The sequence below is a fragment of the Lonchura striata genome, chromosome 1, assembly GCF_046129695.1.
Source record: "Lonchura striata isolate bLonStr1 chromosome 1, bLonStr1.mat, whole genome shotgun sequence".
Lineage (NCBI taxonomy): Eukaryota > Metazoa > Chordata > Aves > Passeriformes > Estrildidae > Lonchura > Lonchura striata.
The window spans coordinates 143,460,411-143,481,377 of record NC_134603.1 but is presented as its reverse complement, the minus strand read 5'-3'; the positions used below and the strand labels follow the sequence as shown (position 1 = coordinate 143,481,377).

Below are 20,967 nucleotides of genomic sequence, written 5' to 3'. Positions count from 1 at the left end.
CCTATTTTTCTTTTTTTTGGCTTTTTTTTTTTTTAGACATCAAGTTGCTGGGCATTTTCAGTACATAACTGTTTGAAGAGCTGGACCTAAACATACTACAAAAACATAATTTTACATGTCCTTATGTGAATATAGTGTCAGAATCTTGCATTGCTGTTTAGGAACATATTGAAGCAAAGCAATTGTTACCTAGTAAGTAGAATTAAATCAGCATGGACTGACAGACTAGAAATTATTGAAGATGTTGCCAAGGATAGGAGGCAATACCCTGAAAGGTTTAGTGAATTAACTGAAAGAGACATAAGAGGAGAGGAGTCCTACTGCGAATCAAGGCCACTTCCCTCCTGAAGTAAGGATGTCCTCAAGGGAACTAAATTTCTCTCAGATAGGTGCACTGCAGAGAGCTTTCTGCAAATCTAGCTGGAGTGATGCGTTATCACCCACAGCTCTTCATTACTGTCCCTAAGCCAAATGACACCGGAGGTCCAGCTGAGTCTGTAACTGCCTCTCAGGGCTCCAACTTCACTTTACTGCAAAATTGGCCAAGTCAGCTTGAATTGTTGCTGGAGGAGAGCCCCCTGTAATTACTGTAATTCAAGGTAACTCAGATGACTTGGGTAGAAGGGGACTGAGAAGCATTTAAGATGACAGCTGTGGCATCTCAACTGTGTGAGCTGTGCTCTTGTATGAGGGGAAGGAAAAATGATTTGCTGACTTCTGAGCACTATGCTCCCTATGCTCCCTTGCTTAACACTGTTAGTTGTTGTGCCTTCTTTTCCAAAATGTTTCTGAGCAGGCAAGCCTGAGATTTATTTGATCTTTCTCTGGCTTCTCCCTTACTGAAGTTAGCTCGTACAGTGGGGAATGCTGCATGTATTCCTTACCTGCCTGTCCTGATCAGTGGCATGTGGAGGCCAAGGGATTAGACAACTGAACAGAGGCAAAAGTAACAACCCCAAGGTTATACAGGGAAACAATTACTTTCTACTTTTGTCACAATTTGTTGTGCTAAATATATTTGGAAGGTATATATAACACCAAGACACATGGAAGCAGGACCACTCTGGGATCATACATTGATTTTGCCAAAAGATGTTTATGCAGAGGTTCTTGTAAGAAATACCAGTAAATGGGATTAGTTGGCTTTAGAGTGTGCTGGACTGTACCGTAGCTACTGAAAAGGAGGGAAATATAAATGTCTGGCTTGTTATTTTTACTTATATGGCAAGAATGACCATTTAATTAGTTCTATTAAATGAAAGCTGTAATGTCAGCTAAGAAGCAGATTGCTCCAATGAGCTTTTTTTTAATACTGTCCCATATTATGATTCACATGACTTTTTGCTGCGTCTGCTGGTTTCTCTGTTTTGGAGTCTCCCTGATATCTAACATTTCCTTTGTTACAGGTAAATGGAGTTGATTTAACAGGCAAAACTCAAGAAGAAGTTGTGTCCCTGCTGCGAAGTACCAAGATGGGAGGAACCGTTGCCCTTTTGATTTTTCGACAGGAAGAAACATTCCATCCAAGGGAACTGGTGCGTAAAATAGAGAGCAGCTAAGAGATTTAGATGAGTATGAGCAACTGATTTAATCTTGTCTCCTGTTAGTAAACATGCGTGGCCAGCACTGAATATAAGAAAAAGGAAAACAGCTATTTTGCTTTATTTAGAACATTTTACATGCATGTTTTTTGTTTTCTTCAAGATCTGCTATTGGAATTAAGTATTTGTTGATAATGTATGAGTGAGAGCTTTATTTTGAGTGAAAATGTTTATTATAGGAGAAGCTATTGCATAGACTTTATTTGGATGCATGCAGACAAGTAGATTATTTCATATCTTTCATAAGGAGAAATCTATGTTTGAAAGCCTACCATTTGTCCCACAACCTGCTCACTAATATCTTCTCAAACATATACTATTATGCCAAAATAGGATATGTAAATACTTTTCTATCAAAAAGTGGAAAATATAAGAAGTAGTAGCCTTTTTTGAATATAAATGCAATCTCTATGGAATGGAAACCCTGCAGTTATTAATTTAGCAGGCAATTCAGAAGATGTTTCTAAGGAATTTACATTAAATAGGAATAAAATGATGTTTCATACTGTACCTGCTGCACTTGCTAGTGTATATTGATATTTCTCTGATAATTACTCAAGATAGCTTCTGTTATGAAAAGGTAGATTCTGAATGGTAGCAGTCTCACTTTGTTCTGTACTCAATTAAACTGCTGAAGTTATTTATTATTTGTATTATTGTAGCTATATACAACTCTAAAATAATTTACTTGGCTGCATTATTGTGAGAAGATAGACAAATATAAGTATGATGAATTAATAACTTCATTTTTCTATTGGATTTGTGTTACTTTGAATGCAAAGAAAATGAATTTTTGTTTAGTCATTTCAAGATATGAAACATTAGCCTTTTACTTTTCAAAACTGCCATTAAACCTAGGAAGTCAAAGTGTCAGGGAAGGTTGAAAATGAACCAACTTTTACCTTAAAATTCTTGGAACATGCCTTCAAGTGCTGAAGTGAAAGCTGTCATAAAGTGAAGAGAAATAAAAGTTTGAAATCCTATTACACCCTTCCTTATCACTGTAACAGTGAAAGCAATCTGTTTATAAGTTCCTGTGGTACAATTTTCGTGGCACTGCTATCTTTCATAAAGGTGAATGAAAATGCTTTTTGAGATTTCTAAATAAACTTAGAAGTCAGAAAATACCTTAATTTTGTGTATATTATTTCTGTGGTAAAATGAGGAAGTTTTAATCCATATTTTGACATGAGATTTGGTTTAAATAATTGTAAACAAATATATGGTATAAGTAATGCAGACATTTAATAGCAATACACTATCTAGTTTTAAAATAACAGCCAGTCAGCCCCTTTGAAGGAGTTCAAGCTCAGCAGCCTCCCTGCTGTGGCTCAGGCAATACCCTGTCAAATGCTTTGGCAAAGTCCAGCATAGGGAAGCCAGACCTTGCTGTGGCTGTGTCAGGTAGCAGGTGGGCTTTGCACTGTGAAATGAGATTAGATCAGAACTGGTGTGTTCTTCTGCAGCTCCAGCTGATCAAGTGGTGTTGTGAGGATCTGACAGTACATGTGATGATCCTCTGTTGCATAAGGATTTGTTTGTTTGCATTCTGAAGTGAGGAACTCTTAGGTATGCACTGCTGACTGCTGTCAAAGAGCAGGGGCAGAATTGCTGGGGAAGGTGTTGAACTAAAAGTCATCATAAAGGCTGTTCTTTCTTCTCTGGTAAGAAATAATCCTTAAAAAAAAAATAAAGCAAATCTTTTCAACCAGCTCCTCTCAACTGACTTTTACTGGCTTATTTAAAAAAACCCAAAACAAATAAAAACAACAAACAAAAAAGCTTAAAAAAAAAAAAAAAAGAACATTAATTTTGAAGGAGGGAGGAGAATGAGCTGAAATCATGTCCATTCATCTTTTTCACATCTGATCTTCTCTGGCCACTTAGGAACAATTTGTCTTTGCATCCATCCCCTATTTCTCTTATATTTTCTACATTTGTGTGCTTTAAAATATTAATTGCATGAGATGTGTCTCAGCAACCATATGTAGAAAATAATGTTATTTGATGTTATCCATCTTATTAAGGGCAGGACTTGCTGTTGCTTATTGTAAACACTCACTATTAAAACCATTTTACATTTGCCAATGTTTGTATGGATAGTAATCTCAATAAAACAGGTGTTTGGATTTTATGTTTTGGGTTATGGCTTGAATGACTTTTGAAAAAAAAATTAAACATAATAGGGTTTAATTTTAAGTAAAATGAAGATAATAACCTTCAGGAAAGTTAAGGAGTTTAACATTGCTGTTATTACAAAAATGTGTAATTTTAGCTACAACTCAGGGGATTGTTAAGCTGGGCCTGTTCAGGTTGGTATGGGATCTCTGAAACTTGTGTGGATCAGGTCAGGTATGTGTGTGTGATGATTCAGTGCAGCAGAGCAAGATAAAAGTGAGGAAATGTGGAAGCAGGGAATAAAATCAAGTTGCAAGAAGTCAGGTTTTGTAATTAGTGAGATGTGGAAGAATGACCATATTTCTCCAGAATACTGGGCATTTTATTGCTTCCACAGTTACCTGCTGCCAGATAGGTAATGTTTTAGGGCTTGTCCACACTGATGTGAGCTAGACATTATCTCTTAACAGCCTTCCCTCCCTGCCCCCCTCTTTTTACAAAAGGGCTGAGGATTATTCTGGCTAAGTAGAGTTCCTGGAGCACTGTGGTTACCTCACATAACTTGTGAATCATTTGCTTAGAGCTGCTACTGACTGTGAATCCTCTGAAGGACTGACTTAGGTTATTTAGTTTTTGAGCTGTATTTTCAGTGCCAGCAGATACTGGCTGGCAGTGTTAGTCTCCAGTACCCTAAGAATTAATATCCCCATTCGTACATGTGGCACCTTTACATTTTCCTTGTAGCTGTCTTAATTTTTTTTTTACTGGTTGTTGGCTTCAGGTTGAAGCTATTATGTAAAAATGTATTACTGCTTTGCACTGGATTTTTGTGCTTTATCATTTGATTCTCCTGCAAAACAGCCTAAAACAAAAACGTCCAGTAAACCCTAGCATTTCATTAGGGCCCAGCAAAATGGAAAGAAATACCTGGTTAGCCCAAAAGTGATCAGCCAGCATTAAGATGTCTCCTGAGCCAGCATTAAGGTGTCTCCTGAGTTCTCAAATGGGTTTTAACATAGGTGGGTGTGGGCTTTGAAGAGCCATAGTTCCTTATATGTGTTTCCAGAATTGGTTGTGGGATGCATTTTCCAGTGATGTGTGTTTGCCTTATGTGCCCTGAGACACAGGTGAGGAATAAAAAGTACAGGAGGATCCCTTCTCTGGTGAGCTGAATACATCCTCCTGTCCTGGAGTATGCAGAGCTGCAGTTCTAGTTCATCCAAACATGCTCAAAAGGGGAATCCCTTGCTAATAAGATTTTTTTAAAAATAGGTACTTGTTTAAAATATTTAGAAGGGTTCATCAGGGCTGCTGAGGTCATTCTCAGAAAACTTCAGAGTAGAAGGGAAAAGCCAGGGGGAACTTCCCTGAATGAGAACGTTCCACCAGTCAGAAAATAGTGCAAGCAATTGTGGTTCCTCCTGGGCCAGACAGTCACCACCCTCACAGCCAGGCAGTGTCAGGTGCATATACCATAATGATCCTGGAATTATTTTTGTTCACTTCTCATGTAGTGATTGTTTAGACAAATTTCAGTCAGGGGCGTGACGAACATCCTTCATTTTTTATTACCACTTCACTTCAGAATAAGAGATCTTTGTTTATCCCCTTGCTGTTAGATAGTATGTGTCGTATGTAGTTGTGTTCTTATTTATTTTTTTTACTTCCTTTAGAATGCAGAACAAAGCCAGTCACAAATTCCAAAGGAAACGGTAAGAGCTTTGTCTTTTCCATATGGGAAGACTCCCAAATGTTTTTAAATTGATATGGCATTTCTCAATCAAAGTTTTACAGATCCTTCTTTCACCTTATATACTGTAGATGGCTCTCTGTAGCTTTACATTTTAAATGCATTTTTTAATGTAATTTGAAATACTGTTTGAAAATTATACACAATTCTCTTACTACATATATTCAAGTGCTACTTGAAATTACATCTCTTGTATACAGCCAAAGGCTGAAAGCTAAATGATAAGAGTAGACTTTAGTTTGGGTTACATATTGAAGCTAATTGTTTAAATCTTGATTATATGACAGAAATCTGAGATACAAACACAGAAAGTAGTCAACTAGGATTTAAGTCTTAATTGTATCTTCATAATAAACCATTGTTAGCTATTTTTAAGAAACTATATGGAAGTAGTATTAAGTTTAACCTTTTGAGGGGTGCAACAGGTGATACTTCAGTGAGGCTCTAGATTGAGGTTGTGTAATGTTAATATATCTCATTTTAGTCAGTGGAACATGATCAGTCCAATATAAAATACACTAATACATCTAACAAGTTTGTCTAAAATAAAAAGTGTACTTTATGAAATAACAACAGAGAATATAACAATAATATATTACCTGAAAGATATACTGGATCTTAGCTAAAAACATACTTCAAGAAACTCCATTCAGTTAGGTACCTATTTTAAAATTAAATAATAAATTCAGTTATGGAGAAATTGAGAAGATTCATGTTGGGATTTGAAATGAGTTAGGCTGCTGAAAAACAAAAAGAGCTTGTCTAGATAATTCAGAATGTTCTTACTAGCAATGGTAAGATGGTGTCTGGAATAAAAAGAAAGTCAGGACTAGGTAAAGGTATGTAAGAGCTAACTCACTGAAGGTAATCAAGAGTATGTTGGTTGATAGTATTAATTTTTCAGGCCAATGGAATGTAACTGTAAAAATGGGAATTTGAGTTAAATGTTGGCAATATTCACTTCTATCCTTCTGAATTTTAGTGTCCTTCTCTCTGAAAATTACCTGCTTAAGGGCTCTGCAAAACTGTGGGTGTATCACTGTTTCAGACATGCATTGCCATATCTCTTTACTGCATCTCATTAGAGGATGTATATTTTTATCTTGATAGTTTCTTACCATGTACTGCTGATAGGTAAGGAGATCAAAGATCAAAGCCCAGGATAGTATTTCTATCTGTAATTGCATACCATTGAGAATGGAATACCATAATTTGTGGGTGCAGCCTTATAAAAGTATCCTGGTTGTAGGAGTTGAAATTCCACCCTGAAAGCTCGTTAAGATAAAGCAGATTGCCTCTAAGGTGTTTATAGAAATCAGTTGCTCATCTGTTGCAAAGTTAATGTTTTGTAGCAAATTCTTTGGTGAAACCCCTTCTTTGGCATTCTTAGAGCCAACCACTTCATCTAAGGAAAGAACAAAATAAAACAGGTATCTCCCATTTGCTCTCTTTAGATGTGGTGTAAAAAATGCTTGTTAATCAGGAGATTGCAGGAGGGACAGTGGGTGTATGAGTAGCTAGAGATTTTTGAAAAAAAAAAAAACAAAAAAAACCAGCTATAAATCCTTAGCAAATCTTGAAAATATGGAAGTGAATTGGAAAACATATGAAGACTGAGTAACATATGGTTACTGAGGGAATGAAGCTAGAAACTTGATCAATACAAAAAAAATTGCCTAATGTCTTGTGTTTTTCATTCTTTATGCATTGGGAATTTTTGTTAATTATTTAAAGGCTCAAAACAACTGTGATTGATGGTAGTAACACCAGCTCTCTTTATATTTACCAACTCCAGTATGTGAATAAAAAAAAGAGACTAAATGTGAAAGGTTTTGGTGGGTATTTGTAATGCACAATTCTTTTGCACTTATATCCCTTTTCCCAATCTACTTAGCTTTGGATAAGTGTGATACTTCAGTTTTACGGAACTAATTTTCCTGAGCTGCACATTAGTAATACAGTCACACATTCTTTATTATTATTTTTGAAAGTACTTCTCTTTGCTTTCCTTTATTCTCCTTGGTCCTGCTTCAATACCTATTTATTTCTCCTCTGTCTATTTTTCAGGTCTTTGAGATTTCTAATCTCACAATTTTGTTTCTGTGCCTGCTCTGATCTTTGTGCTGTTAGTAGTGAGGTTTCAGTCTCCAAGTGTCAAGGACTTGATAGTTGAAAGCAAAGCAGAAAAAACCAAAACCAACAAAAGAGCATGATGAAGGCAGTGAAGCTACAGAAATGAGAGAGGTGGAATGCAAGTCTGTTTTTCATTTAAAGGCAAAGTGGTTGTGAGGTTCTTTTTTGTAGTTGTTGTTATGTCTTTGTGGAGAAATAGAAGGAAAATGCACCTTTGAAATTAAAATATATATATATTTATGGAAAAAAACTCCCTTGAAAGTAAAAGGCCTGAAATAAAATCACAAAATATCAAGCCAAACTTATCATTCTTTACTCAGGGGTTCCCTTCATGTAACTGTTACTTTGAAATGGTTTGCATGAATATTGTGGCACTTGGATGCAGTAGCTAGTCCTCAGAGAGGTAACAAAAGAAAATCTTGAAGGTAATTTTTTTTCCTAATTTGTGGCCTGAAATCCTTGACAGAGTTATTCCTTACAACCCATATAAGAAAGCATATGAATTCAGTTTTTTTATGCACCATCACAGAATACAGATTCTCAATCTTAAACTTCCATATAAGAAGGTTTTGTTATTTGAGAGGCTCACACAATTTAAGATCTGCTCTCCAGTTTTACATAAGAAATGCAAATTGCTGATGCAGCTTCAGCCTCTATCCAGTAACTGTGCCCTGGTGAAAACAGGACAGGTGTTTTTACTTTCTCCTTTGCTTATGGACAGAGCCATCGCTCAGCTTCCTCATGGAATGAGGAAATCTCCTGTATCTTGGCTGAAAGGTTGTTCCACCCAGCCATGAGTTTGTGCCATTTGTATAGCTGATGACAGTGTGGAACAGATGCACCTATTGCTAAACAGGTGATTATTTGGAATGTAGGAGATTGCCTGTAATATGAAAAAAATAGTAATTTATCATTATTACATTTCTGTTTCTAAGCATAATTATCTTAATCCTGTTACAGTGCATTGAAATGAACTGTTAATTATGCTATGTAAAACATCTGCCAATTAATTTTTTCCTCATACTCTTTGAAGGTTGATAGTGTTTCAGTAATATTTTGCTTTTACAATTGTCATTCACTCTTAGTTTTCTGAATTCAGAACCAGCAAGTTAACTTTCCTGTTAAGCATAATGCTAGAAAAATAATAATTATCATATGAGTAAGTATTTTCTAAGGAGTGTTGTCTATTGATAAGAAGAGATTCAGAGTTAGAATGATTGTTGCACTCAGCAGCATGGAAAAGCTTCAGTTTTCTCTTCTCATTTGTTTTTCTGTCAAATTGCTGTAAGTGAGCAGAATGTTATGAATTTAAGTGAGTACAGGTTTTGTAACAGCAGCATAACAAGAGTGGTTGGTGTGTTGGAACAATACATAAATGATTAGCAGCACTGATAGAAATTGCAAATGGGATTGCTTTTTGTTTTCTTCTGAACTCAAACATTTGATATTCCAGTTATTATCTAAATTTAATTTTGATCACTGTGTTTTTTCAGATCCAAATGCAGTTCTTGCTATTTTCTTCTGTGTGTGATTCTGAGTAAATTAGCTAGCTACCCTGTTTATGCAAGAATTCATTACCTGTAAGAAAGGGGTGATATTGGTCAGAGGCATTTTGTCAGAACTAATGAATAGTTACTTTGTATGCTTTTTGTTCATAAGTTCTCATATTGTGAGTATGAGAGGCAATACTAGCAAATACTAGCAAAATGCCTAGAAACACATTTATTGATTAATAGATAGAAAATTCTTGTGGAAAAAAATCACAGTCAGTGTTGAGCTTTAAGAGGATGTGCATGTGTGTTTGTCTTTTGCTCAGAAGTTGTTTGTGTTACTTCAAGATACCTAGTCACTAGGGATGCATCCAGAGATATTTTTTAAAAGCTGTAATAATTTCCCACCACTTCCTATTTAGCACCTATATAGAACTTCAGCTTGGTGATCCAGATCTCTGAACATTGAGCCAATAGATGGATTAATGTCAGACTATACCACCAGCAGTGTTGTTATCAATAGCTACAGAATGATTTTATTGAAAGACAATATGTCTGACTGATGATTAAGTTGATGCTGTTATTTCCTCCATGGTGCTTAGGAATGCTGTAGGAATGCATATATTATTGTACCTTTTTACCTTCTAATGGTATGAGGCACAAGGGTGATTACAATGTTTTAAAAGCATTTTTAGTGCAATTTTGAGTGGTTTCAGCTAATAATTTTAATCAAGTTTTAGATCACTGCCCATATGAAAGAAATATGTAGTGAATGTGTGATTTCTGCAAGGTACTGTTGTGATTTCAATCTTTTACCATAGGAGATACTCTAGTATTAAATAGCATGTTCTGACACATTTATGACTTGAGATAAGACATTAATTCCTAGTGAATAATTAATACAACAGTTAAGTGGCTCTGATCATGAATGCTTTTTGACCAGTCTGAATTTCCTGGAACATTCAGTGATAAGCCACATAAGCTTCTGCATAATGCAGTACTTAGTACTGACCCTCAGGCTCAGTTTTGGCTGTTGGCAGCTGGTGATTTACCTGGGATGTGGTGTGGCACATTTAAACTGGCTTCGTGCAGCACCATAGGGAGGCTGTGGCTGCCTTCTGAACACTGGCATTGAAGACACTTATTGAAAAATTCCCAGTTTCATCTAAGACAACATAAGTGTCCCTCCACTGTGACAGGGTTGTCTTAGTGCCACCATTGCAGAGTCATCCAGAAACAACACCCGTAGGTGCAAACTTGTTGATTTGGAGCAAACCTAGTTTTATTGCATCATTGCCATTAGACTCTTGGTGTTGATTCTCCCTTGATATTAAATGCAGGGAAAATAGTGAGATGAAATGGTTTGCCATGGTTGCCTGAAAGTTTGCAGCAGAAATAGAAGTGAGACACAGATCCTTCTGAGGTGCTCCATACTTCAGGTGCCCCATTACTTCATGGGGTGTGTGTTTCCTGCCATGGATTTCTACAAAGACAGTCTTTCTTTTTCAGCTTGTTTTTCCTGTCTGTCTTTTCCAGACACTATCTCTTTCTTTAGTCTTTCAGGTCTTGTAAATCCGATAGGCCAGTGAGAGAAGTGTAAGGATTTTTAGGGATCTCTGTCATTAGTGTGTTGGGCATTGAAGTTTTTCTTGAAGAAGGGAAAGTGCAGAGAGCTGTAGCTTTATAGGCTTCTTTGGCAGAACAGACACCTACTGTGTACCTAATCCCTTGGTTTTCACTTCTCTAGGATAAGCAATGTGTACAGAAACGGGGTTAGCATTACAATCACATGTTTTTGTTTCAGGACATATAGTAGGAACACAAAGTTTGAATAGAGCAGCAGTTTTGAACATAGTATGTTGGCCTAAATAAAGTATAGTCATGGTACCTGCAACAGACTAGTAGTGCCTGTGAGAAGTTCTGAGATTAAGAACCAACAGAATGTAATTTTAATTGTGTGATCATTTTTTGAAATGTGGAATCTCATTTGATTAAACCAGTTTCTATGACAGCCCAGATCAGAGTGTTGGCATTAGGGAGAGTAATGTAAGAATAGACAAGCAATGGACTTGTTATAGGGAGAAGTAACAAACATGTGGATGTACTTACACATGAGCTTTTGCAGAGCTTTGCTTTCCATTCTAAATGAAAATCACATGCTAGAATTTTTGTGCTCTGGAAAAGCATTTATTTTTTTCCTAAATCATATCTTAATCCAGCCAAACCTTTAAACTGAAGTTATTTTTGCATGTGGAACATCTTTTTTGATATTAAATTAAATCCTTAAAATGGACATAACAGGAAATGCAGTGGGGCTGTTTTGCACTACTTTCATGAACTAGTATTTTTGCCTATAAATACTTACCAAAGTTAAGCCATATCTAATACACAAAAAACTCTTCCTTGATGGGATTAAGATTAAAGCAGACCATATTTCCCATAAAATCTCAGAATTCAGATCTAGTTTTTGATATCTAGCAGCTGCTGTTTGATTTGAATTAATGCAATTTTTGCCAGATGTGGCATATTAACTTCACTAATATGAATAATGAGTCTCTGTATATGAGCAAATAAGATTCATTAGTGTTTATCTAACATATGACAGATATTAAAATTCTTAGTCTAGGAAGAGTTAGAAAAATAAAGCAAGCATAAGAATTCTGGTTGTTTAGTTGGCTTGAACCCTATACAATTTTATAATCAGGTAAGTAGTAATTTAGGTCCTCAAAACCTATAATGCAATACAACCGTTTGTTTAAAAAAAAAAAAAAAGAAAAAAGATAAATGGTCTTGTATTTCAGGAGAAAACTGGGTTGGAGTGTGCATGCCACTACTGGATCAGTAGGCAGGATTTTCTCTGGTGATGGAGTTGCTCTAGTTATATTTTTCTTTAATGCCTCCCCATGGTGGGATGCACCAGCTCTCCATTACTCCTCCCAAGGAGATTCCTCAGCTGTTGGGGAGTTGTGTTTCAGGCCACCTACATTGCTCTGTTTTCAGTACCTCCAGCAGTAATACATTACATTTTTATAAGTACTAAACATCACCCCCACAAAAGTTGTTGACCAGAGAAGCTGGTGTGTTTTTTTTTCCTTAGAGGTGTTTGTTTAATGTGTTCTATGTTTGTATATGTGATGGCACAGGATGAGAGTGAGTCATCATTTTTTTGTGTACCTCAGTTTAGAGGGTGGCATGATAAGACAGCAGTGTCACCCACTTAACTTGAAGGACAAAACAGTTTGAGTTGCCCCTGCTGTTAAGATTGTCTTTGCACAATAGCTAAGTGAAATCTCCTCTCCTGCTGCATTCTGTTTTGTTACAATAATATAGAGACAAGTTTTATTGGTTTCCCAAACTATAAGGCTTATGATTCCTTAGTATTGTGGGTACCTTATCAGAAATAATTAAATATTAGGTGCTGTATTAAAATCTTCTAAAGACTGAAAGTATCTTGGAAAAAGCTGTTAGGTTGGAATTCCCTATTATTGGAACCCAGTGACTAAACTTGGGATTTTGAAATTTCCAGTAGTTTTACAGACTACGTACACTTCCTAGAAAGCTCTTATATCCACCAAACTTATATTTTGAGAACTTGAGGTTTTCCATCTGGATAAATTGTAAAGAGAGAAGACACATTTGTGAGACAAAAGGTTGATAGATTAAGAAAATAGTATTTAAACAGTGGCTAACAGGACTGTAATGTTGGAAGGCTGGACCCAACAGAACTTGAGACAGGTAAATTGAATAGTGAATGGGGTCATTCAAGTTATTAGGTAGTGTTTGTGCTATAGTTAATTAATCATATGAATGTCATAATTGTGGTGTATATATATACTCATATATAAGGGTGTTCTGTGTGTGTACATGCATATATGTGTGCATTCAAGAGCCTTGTAAAAATTTTTACATACATGTGTTCACATATATAACTGGAGATGCAGAGCTTTATTGATTGCTCCGTGAAGAGGAACAGGAGCACATTTTTGTATGCATAGTCACAAAGTAATGTGCAGACAAGTGTCAGTGACTGAATAACTGCTGAGAAGGCAGCAGGTCTAAGCTTGCAAGAGAATGCACTTCACTGGAGAGAATGCTGCCAGACTTGTAGCAGCAGCGAGTCACTTAGGAAACCTGTCCTAACTTGACTGAAAATTGCTTCCCCTGTTAGGTGGGAGGAAGGTTTTCTTTGCTGTTCAGTTTCTGTTTTCACCCATCTCATGCTGCTTACTCACCAGCTGAACCCTGATGAGGTCCTGCAGAGGGAGGAAGTCCCAAGCAATAGTGTGTAAAACATGAACCCCCAGCTGGTCGAGAGAGGTGATTGTCTCGTTCTGCTCCTCACTGGTGTGGCCTCACCTTGGAAATTGTGTGAAGTTCTGGGCACTGCAGGATAAGAAAGTTCTGAAGCTATTAGAGAGTGTCCTAAGGAGAGCAACAAGAATAGTGAAGGGCCTTGAGGGAAAGCTGTGTGAGAAGCAGCTGAGGTCACTTTGTCTGTTCAGCCTGGAGAAAAGGAGACCAAGGGGAGACCTCATTGTGGTCTTCAACATCCTCCTGAGGAGAAGAGGAGAGGCAGACACTGATCTCTTCTCTGTGGTGATCTGTGACAGGACCTAAGGGAATGGCCTTAAGTTGTGTCAAGGGAGGTTTAGGGTCTCCAGAGAAGTTATCACAGCACCAGCCTGACAGAGTTCCAGAAGCATTTGGACAATGCCGTCAGGCACAGGGTGTGACTCTTGGGGTGTCCTGGGCCAGGAGTTTGACTTGATGATCTTTGAGGTCCCTTCCAAGTCAACATATTCTGTAATTCTGTGATACAATGATAAAGAGGAGATGCTGTTAGGAGTATAATGAGAAAACTAATGGCACTCTAACTGTTGAAATCTATTTTAATGTTGTTTATAAAATTAAATCTGATTTTATGATGAGATCAGAACTTACATAGAAGAGAATGTTATGTGGAAGAGAAAAACAATTCCCCCCCCAGCATTTATCTTATGGCTTTTTAAAATCTCTGTATATATCAAAACACTGCCGTAAGTTTGCCCTAGTCAGGAATTTTATCTTTCAATTTACAATATATTTATGTTGTATATAAAAAGTGAAAAACTTATCTCAAATGTTGTTTAGCATAAATTGATGCTAAATATGATTTTGAAGCCAAAAAAGTCGCCTACATATTTTATCACCGATCAAATTTTTATTATAGATTACATACTTGAGCAGCTTCATTCATCCAACTGAAGTCATTTCAGATGACCTTTTCCTCAGCAGCCTCTGTCTGAACAGAATATTGTTCTGCTGTTAATTGTTTTGGACACAGTGTGTGAAAAATCTTAAGGGAGTTGAATTTTGTTGTTCAGGGTTCACAGTACATAATTTTGCTTGCATGTTTACTCCTGGCCTGTCAAAATACATGACGGGATAAATTTCTCCTACAGATCAACTAATCATGAAAATAGCATTGAGGTGTTTGATTGACATAGCGAAGCTGTTAATTTAGAGAGTATCAAGATCAAATGGAAGCTACTGCAATTAAGAAGTGATGTGTTCTCGGCTGAAATTTTTAATGCTGCATTTTAGATTTTTTGTACATTTTAATGCTGTCTCTTGGACATATTAGGGGATTTCTACGATTTGTTACATTTAAATATTTAATTTCAGTGCAAATTTTACTTTTTTATAATAGCTGTTTTTATATTGATTGGGGAGAAAGGCTGTACATGTAATGTTTCTGTACTCTAAAGGGCTTTGGAGAACAAAGGATTCAGTCATTATGAGATTTTGCTGGGTTTTTTTTTGTTTTGTTTTGTTTTCATCTTTACAACTTTGGTTCAAAATATTATGGTAGCAGGCTAAAAATCTTCCTGCTCACAGTCATTCTCCGTGACTGGCTCCTTTATGACATGCTTAGAGGTTCCATGTCACTATATGGTACTGCTCCAAGGTTTGTGGTATGAAGTTACATTCAATATATCATACATAGTAAGACCTTCTTTGATGTGGCACAAATGTTAAATTAGCTACTTTCATATCCATAGCTCTTGAAAGTTAATAGTTAAGTTTTTATTGAAAGCCACATTTTTCACATTTGTTCTACTTTTTTTTGTTTTCTTACTCTACATTCAAGCATATGATACTGGCAGGTGTCACACAGAGTCTGAAGGGCAAAAGGCTTCTTATGTCCCTAAAATTCCAGATACAGATATGCTGGTAAAGTGTTCTTAGGTGGGAAAAACTGTAGATACCCTATGAAGTCCCTCAAGAAATTTAGCCATAGCCTAGTAATGGAAATTTTCTTCCTTAAGTGATTTGAGCAATTTTCTCATGCTTTCAGCACTTCTTATCCAGTGCTGAGGCTGCTGTTTCTCATTTTTTCATGAGCATGATCTACTTGCTCATGTACGGCTGCTACAGTGTAGTTTGTTCCAGGTATTGGCCTCACATTTCAGCTGCACACTCAGGCGTCTGTAGCCTAATATTGCTTTGTTTTCTTATTCAAGATTGCAGGAAACAAGCAAGCACAAGCCTCACATTAAACCAGCACTGAACTGATAATGCAGCTCTTTGGTCTCACTGAAGAGAAGTAGGGTAGAGGCCATTAGCCACGTCTTTGGGGATTCTTGTGAGCTGCTCACTCCAACTGACCCTTTGTCATATAGAAATACACCTGACAGGTCTGGGAGACTGCTTTGTCTGAAGTTTTGGTGGATTGTTCTAAGATTAGAAAATACTGGAGGAAGAGGGAAATTGATTCTAAATTTATGTTAACAGTAATAAAGAAAAATTCAATAAGCATATCTGCTTTCCTGGATAAGCCATACATCCTACCTTGGCTTTACCTCTCTTTTGGCTCACAAGATTTATTCCTGCTACTATTTATTAATGAATATGAAAATGATCAGTGTTACAGAAACTATAACATAATGTGCATCTGTCTCAGATTGTTTTATTCTGCAGCCGCTCGACAAAATGTGGATTCACATGTATGCTGAATCGAATGCTTCTGTGAGCCAAGCAGAAAAATTAGGGTGGTAATTTTCCCATAATTTGGGAAACACCTTTTAGATAAAGTGTTTTTCAGTGGTCACAATGCACCTTTCCATTCCTCACAGGTAGCATTGGTCGCTCTGTTTTGTGTGGCAAAGATATATGTTTGAATAGTGGGATTCACAAGCAAGCCTCCCTAGCATTGGCACGTTGATAGGTGTTCATTTTTTTCATTTTTTGGGACTTTATTGGTTTGTTTGTTTTTTTTTTTTTTTTTTTTTTTTTTTTTTTTTTTTTTTGATGAACCATTGTGCTTAGTTATAAGCAAAAGGAGTCTAGTGTAAAGGGAAGGGCTGGTGAACACATGAAGGTTCACGCTTTTAACCAAGTGGGAAAAGATAGAGTTCCTGTTTTTCTTCCCTCAGCTGTTGCGGCTCTCTCAGCAGTCTGACTGCCTTCCCATGTGACATTTTTGCACTGCATTTCTAGGTCAGTGGTGACACAACTAGCATGCTTATGCCCAAATTGATCATCTCAGTCTGCTGTACTCCACATGGCTTTCACATCTATCTTTGCCATGGGCTGTGTTAGCATTTCCTGAAATCTTAAGGAACAGGGACAGCTCAGCAGGCACGTGTTAACTTCTCTCATACGTCTTCTCACTCATATGAGTGAGCTTTGCAAGCAGATCAGTGATGTGGGGAAAGTTGGTATAAAATCAGTGTCAGAAGCAGAGGTGACATGTTGCTGAGATTATGAAAATTTGGCCAAATTAATTCTTCCAGAGAAGAACTGCTGATGCTGGACATTAGTTTGCACCTTCTGCTGTATGTTCTCTTTCTCCTTTATGTGGGTGAAAAATCCCTAGCACAGTTGAGTTCACAAGCAGAGAATTGCCTTTAAGGGCATGACTTTTTTCTTTAATTGGTAAAGTTTTAACCAAAAGTGGTTATAACTGCTTTGTTAGATTTGAAAGTGGATCAGAAACAAGTGAACAGCACCTGCTGTAGGAGATAGGGCTGGTGAACAGCCTGTCCCTCCCATTCCCTCTGGCAGAAGTCTCTTGGACATGAGCACTGCTCCTCAGGGCATGGGCTTTTTCATTCCTGGGTGTTGTGCTCATGCTGCTGCCCCAAGAGTGTCACTGCTTTGTGGGGACACTGCAAGGTCTCTGGTCCCAGCCTGTTGCCACCCTGATCCAGCAGGAGGTGAAGCGTGAGGCAGGTCACTTGTGCTTGTATGGCTTTTGTATGCATGGAAAGGTGTCACTGAACAGCTCCTTGCTGGTGGCTGTGGCAGGCTGTGACTGTAATTTGGGGTGCTTAAAACCTGGGATTTTCCCATCCAGGCTAGGACTGGGTATTGAGGACAGCAAAGATCCAGAGAGGTGGGTAAGAGGGCAGAGGTGAAGGGAGGAGCTGGGAAAATCAGGAATATTTGCACTCAGAGCTGGATTTGATTATAAACCTGGCAATAGCAGAGAGATGTGCTGTTGCAGATCTCAGCTGTATAGTTTTCTGGTTTCTCCTAACACAGATAATTTTATATAAAATGAGGTGAAGTAATTTTTGAATTTAATTTTGTTTCACTTAGTTTCTCTCTAAGACTGCAAAGCTCCATAGATGATGATAGTACTTTAAAAATTCTGTAGGTTTGCAAGTAGGAAAATATTTCTGATAAAGCTCTCTTTAGGCTAGTGAAATAGCAGCTTATGTGTGAGTTAGTATTGATGGCAGATTCAGTAATGACATGTGATACAATTACTTTACTAGAGAGAGAAGCACTTAGGCACAAATTTAAGATATTTCTGAACCTAGGCGTCAACTGGAGGTGATTGAAAATACACTATTTCTGCACATTTCTTCACATAATTACTGTGGAAAATATTGTGGCATTGTAGTAAAAAGCAGAGAGTTTTGAATGCTAATAGCTATAGGGAGAAGAGAATTCCCAGAGAAATGCTATTCTATAATGCCATGCTAATCTCTCTAACAGAAAGCTGAAGAAGAGGAGCTTGTCCTCACACCTGATGGCACCAGGGAATTCCTCACTTTTGAAGTTCCACTGAATGACTCTGGGTCAGCTGGGCTTGGCGTGAGTGTCAAAGGTAACCGGTCAAAAGAAAACCATGCCGATTTAGGAATCTTCGTCAAGTCCATTATTAATGGTGGAGCAGCATCCAAGGTAAGAGGGTATTTCTGTGTACTTCGGTCTTCCTCAGTTTTCCTTAATAAGTTATTTTGAAAATATCCATAGGTTGAAGAAGAGTGACATCTCTAGTGTTCACCAATTATACTATCAGAAATAACATTTAGATTTCTACTCACATGCTTGCACATTCCAGGATTTAAGCAGCGCTAACAGATTTGGGAAGGAAGGTGCCGTCTCTGGTACAGTTCCATTAGTATGCTATTTGAGCAAACAGATTATGATAATAGCCTTCAGTGCAAATCTGTAATTGGAATAGACATTTCCTATAGTGGCTGCAATGGAAGCTATTATTTCAGTGTTCATTTCGCCATAAACCCTTAGGACTAAGTATAATTGGTTGAATATTTTTCTTTTGATTTCGTTTTTTTTATTCTCTCCAGTAGACAAAGCTTCCTTTGTGTGTGTTTTATGTAACTATCTATAATTTTTACTTTTCCAGGATGGCAGGCTTCGAGTGAATGATCAACTAATAGCAGTTAATGGAGAATCATTATTGGGCAAAACAAATCAAGATGCTATGGAAACCTTAAGGAGGTCCATGTCCACCGAAGGAAACAAACGAGGAATGATTCAGCTTATTGTGGCGAGACGAATAAGTAAATGCAATGAGGTAATAAGCTTTTGATACTGGGATTGGCAGTTTTCACTTCTGAGGTATTTGTGTTTACAGGAGATGTCATGTTTCCTCTGGGACTTGAAAAATAATATCTGAGAAGCTAAAGAAAGAGAGAACGACAGAATGATCTGAATTTCAGTGTTAGACATGCTAACATTATTACTGATCAATAAAGTTTTTCTTTCGAGTATTTTTGTCAATGAAAAACAGGAAACACTGAATAAAACTATATTGATTTTGTAATTGGATCTCACTGTTTACGTGATTTTTGTTCAGCGGAGTTTTTTATGGAGGTCTATTAGATCTTTCATTTATAGACTTTGTGTTAACTGACTTGTTTCTTTGTCACTTCCAGTTTTTTTAAGTAAGAGTAATGCTCTTGCATTTCATTATTATATTTTATCTAAACAAAAGTTTCATGTATAGATTCTACAAAACTTTGTCTTGGCTTTAATTGTGGGTGAGGTTGAACTACTGAATTCAAGGTAAAGTGGTGATTCTTCTGATGATTATGTCTGCTCTAGTGCAATGTTTATGTGTTGGTGTTTTGAAATATATTCATGATTTCTAATAGCTTATCTTCTAAGTAATGCTATATACTAGGAATATATGGACATATAATGAGAAGGACTGTAGATGTTGGGGAGGACTGAATTAGATTTCAGAGCAAATTGGAGAAAGAGCTGAGTTAAATAGGATACAGCTGCATGGCATGTCAGAAAAGCATCTCTTTAGAAATCTAAAAGTCAATTTTTTCATTCTTGCTAATATACTAAGGCCTTATCAGGAATGTTATTTCTTGATCATCATGCTTCAAAAATGATGTGCACAAATTGGTTTAGTATCACTGCTCCTGCCTAGGAGAAAAAAGAATGGTTTACTTTTTAATGCATAAATCTAATCTTCAGAAAAAGTTAACCCATAGTGTATTATAAAATCATGTCTGAAAAAGGCACTAGGCATTTTTAAAGTGTTAAGCTTCTCCTAATAAATTGCTTATACAAAGGTTTTGTACACATGCATGTTTATATATGCACACTGCTGAAAGCCAGCTTGGATGCACAGCGTGTCTTGCTGAGTGTTGAAGGAATTCTGACCTTTTTGTATGTGGTGATGTCCTTATCTAGCCCTAATTCAGCCTGTCCTTTGGAGACCATTCCTTATTCTTACCCAATTTCAGACTCTACTACATGCTACTACATAAAAAGGGTGAGATATTTTAGATTATTTCTGTGTTTAGGTTTTTATTTTCCCTTAAAATTATGTAGAAGATGATCCCTTTTCTCCTAGTGAAAGTCTTCTTAATTGAATTAATCCAGACAGCATTTGTAAACACAAGGGAGGTAATCCAGCAGTGATGAAACAAAGACATTTCTCCTTGAATCCAACACAATTTTTACTCACTCGAGAACAGCTTGGTCCCCTATATCTGCTTGACATTTAGTACAATTTATTTTGCAGAAATCATGTGCCAAAAGCAGCACAGCTGACTGCAGTATATGTGCTTCAAGATAAAAGAACTGATTGTGGAAACAGATTTAGATACACTGAAATGTACCTGCACAAGGGCATGATATGCCCTGTCTTTCTGGGCCTCCTTTACATTTTTTGTGCATTTTCCCAACTTCTTAAGAAGATGGTAAGATTAGTTATAATGATTAGGAAAGCATTGATATGTCACTATTGCTGTAGTAATCAAAAAGTTGCAAAGTAACTTTTGTAAGTAATTTTTCCTAGAAATCATTGCTTTTATCACACTTACCCAAAGGAAATATGATGTCAGTACCGTTTGCATATTTTAATATGATGAAAGGATGACTTGCATGGATATAAAGCTGTTTACTTGCTGAGCTGGCCGTATGCAAGGAGTCACTTTTCTGGAAGTCTTGCAATGCCCAGACTTCAATGAAATGAAAAGCAAAGAGAGTTATTTTTCTTGGTATTTTGCAATTAAACCCTCTATCCTCCTTCAAGAATGTGACCAATTTAAGCTTTAGATGCTCTAAGCTGATGTAACATTGATAAGCTGTGATAGTGTTATTTCTGAATGTTGCAGGA

At 36.9% G+C, this 20,967-nt stretch overlaps 1 protein-coding gene across 12 annotated transcripts in view; it reads left to right on the top strand.

The window, feature by feature from the left end:
• The window catches only part of PARD3 (par-3 family cell polarity regulator), a 441,459-nt gene that overhangs the window by 247,507 nt on the left and 172,985 nt on the right, over nt 1-20,967 (top strand). For 8 of the 12 annotated variants that reach the window (XM_021542937.2, XM_021542928.2, XM_021542941.2 and 5 more), the window contains 4 exons: nt 1,407-1,535; nt 5,393-5,431; nt 18,078-18,266; nt 18,733-18,903. In XM_021542937.2, coding sequence (XP_021398612.2) covers nt 1,407-1,535; nt 5,393-5,431; nt 18,078-18,266; nt 18,733-18,903 — 528 coding nt within the window. The remainder of the gene's footprint in view (nt 1-1,406; nt 1,536-5,392; nt 5,432-18,077; nt 18,267-18,732; nt 18,904-20,967) is intronic. The other 4 variants (XM_021542942.2, XM_021542949.2, XM_021542932.2 and 1 more) reach the window with 1 other exon arrangement.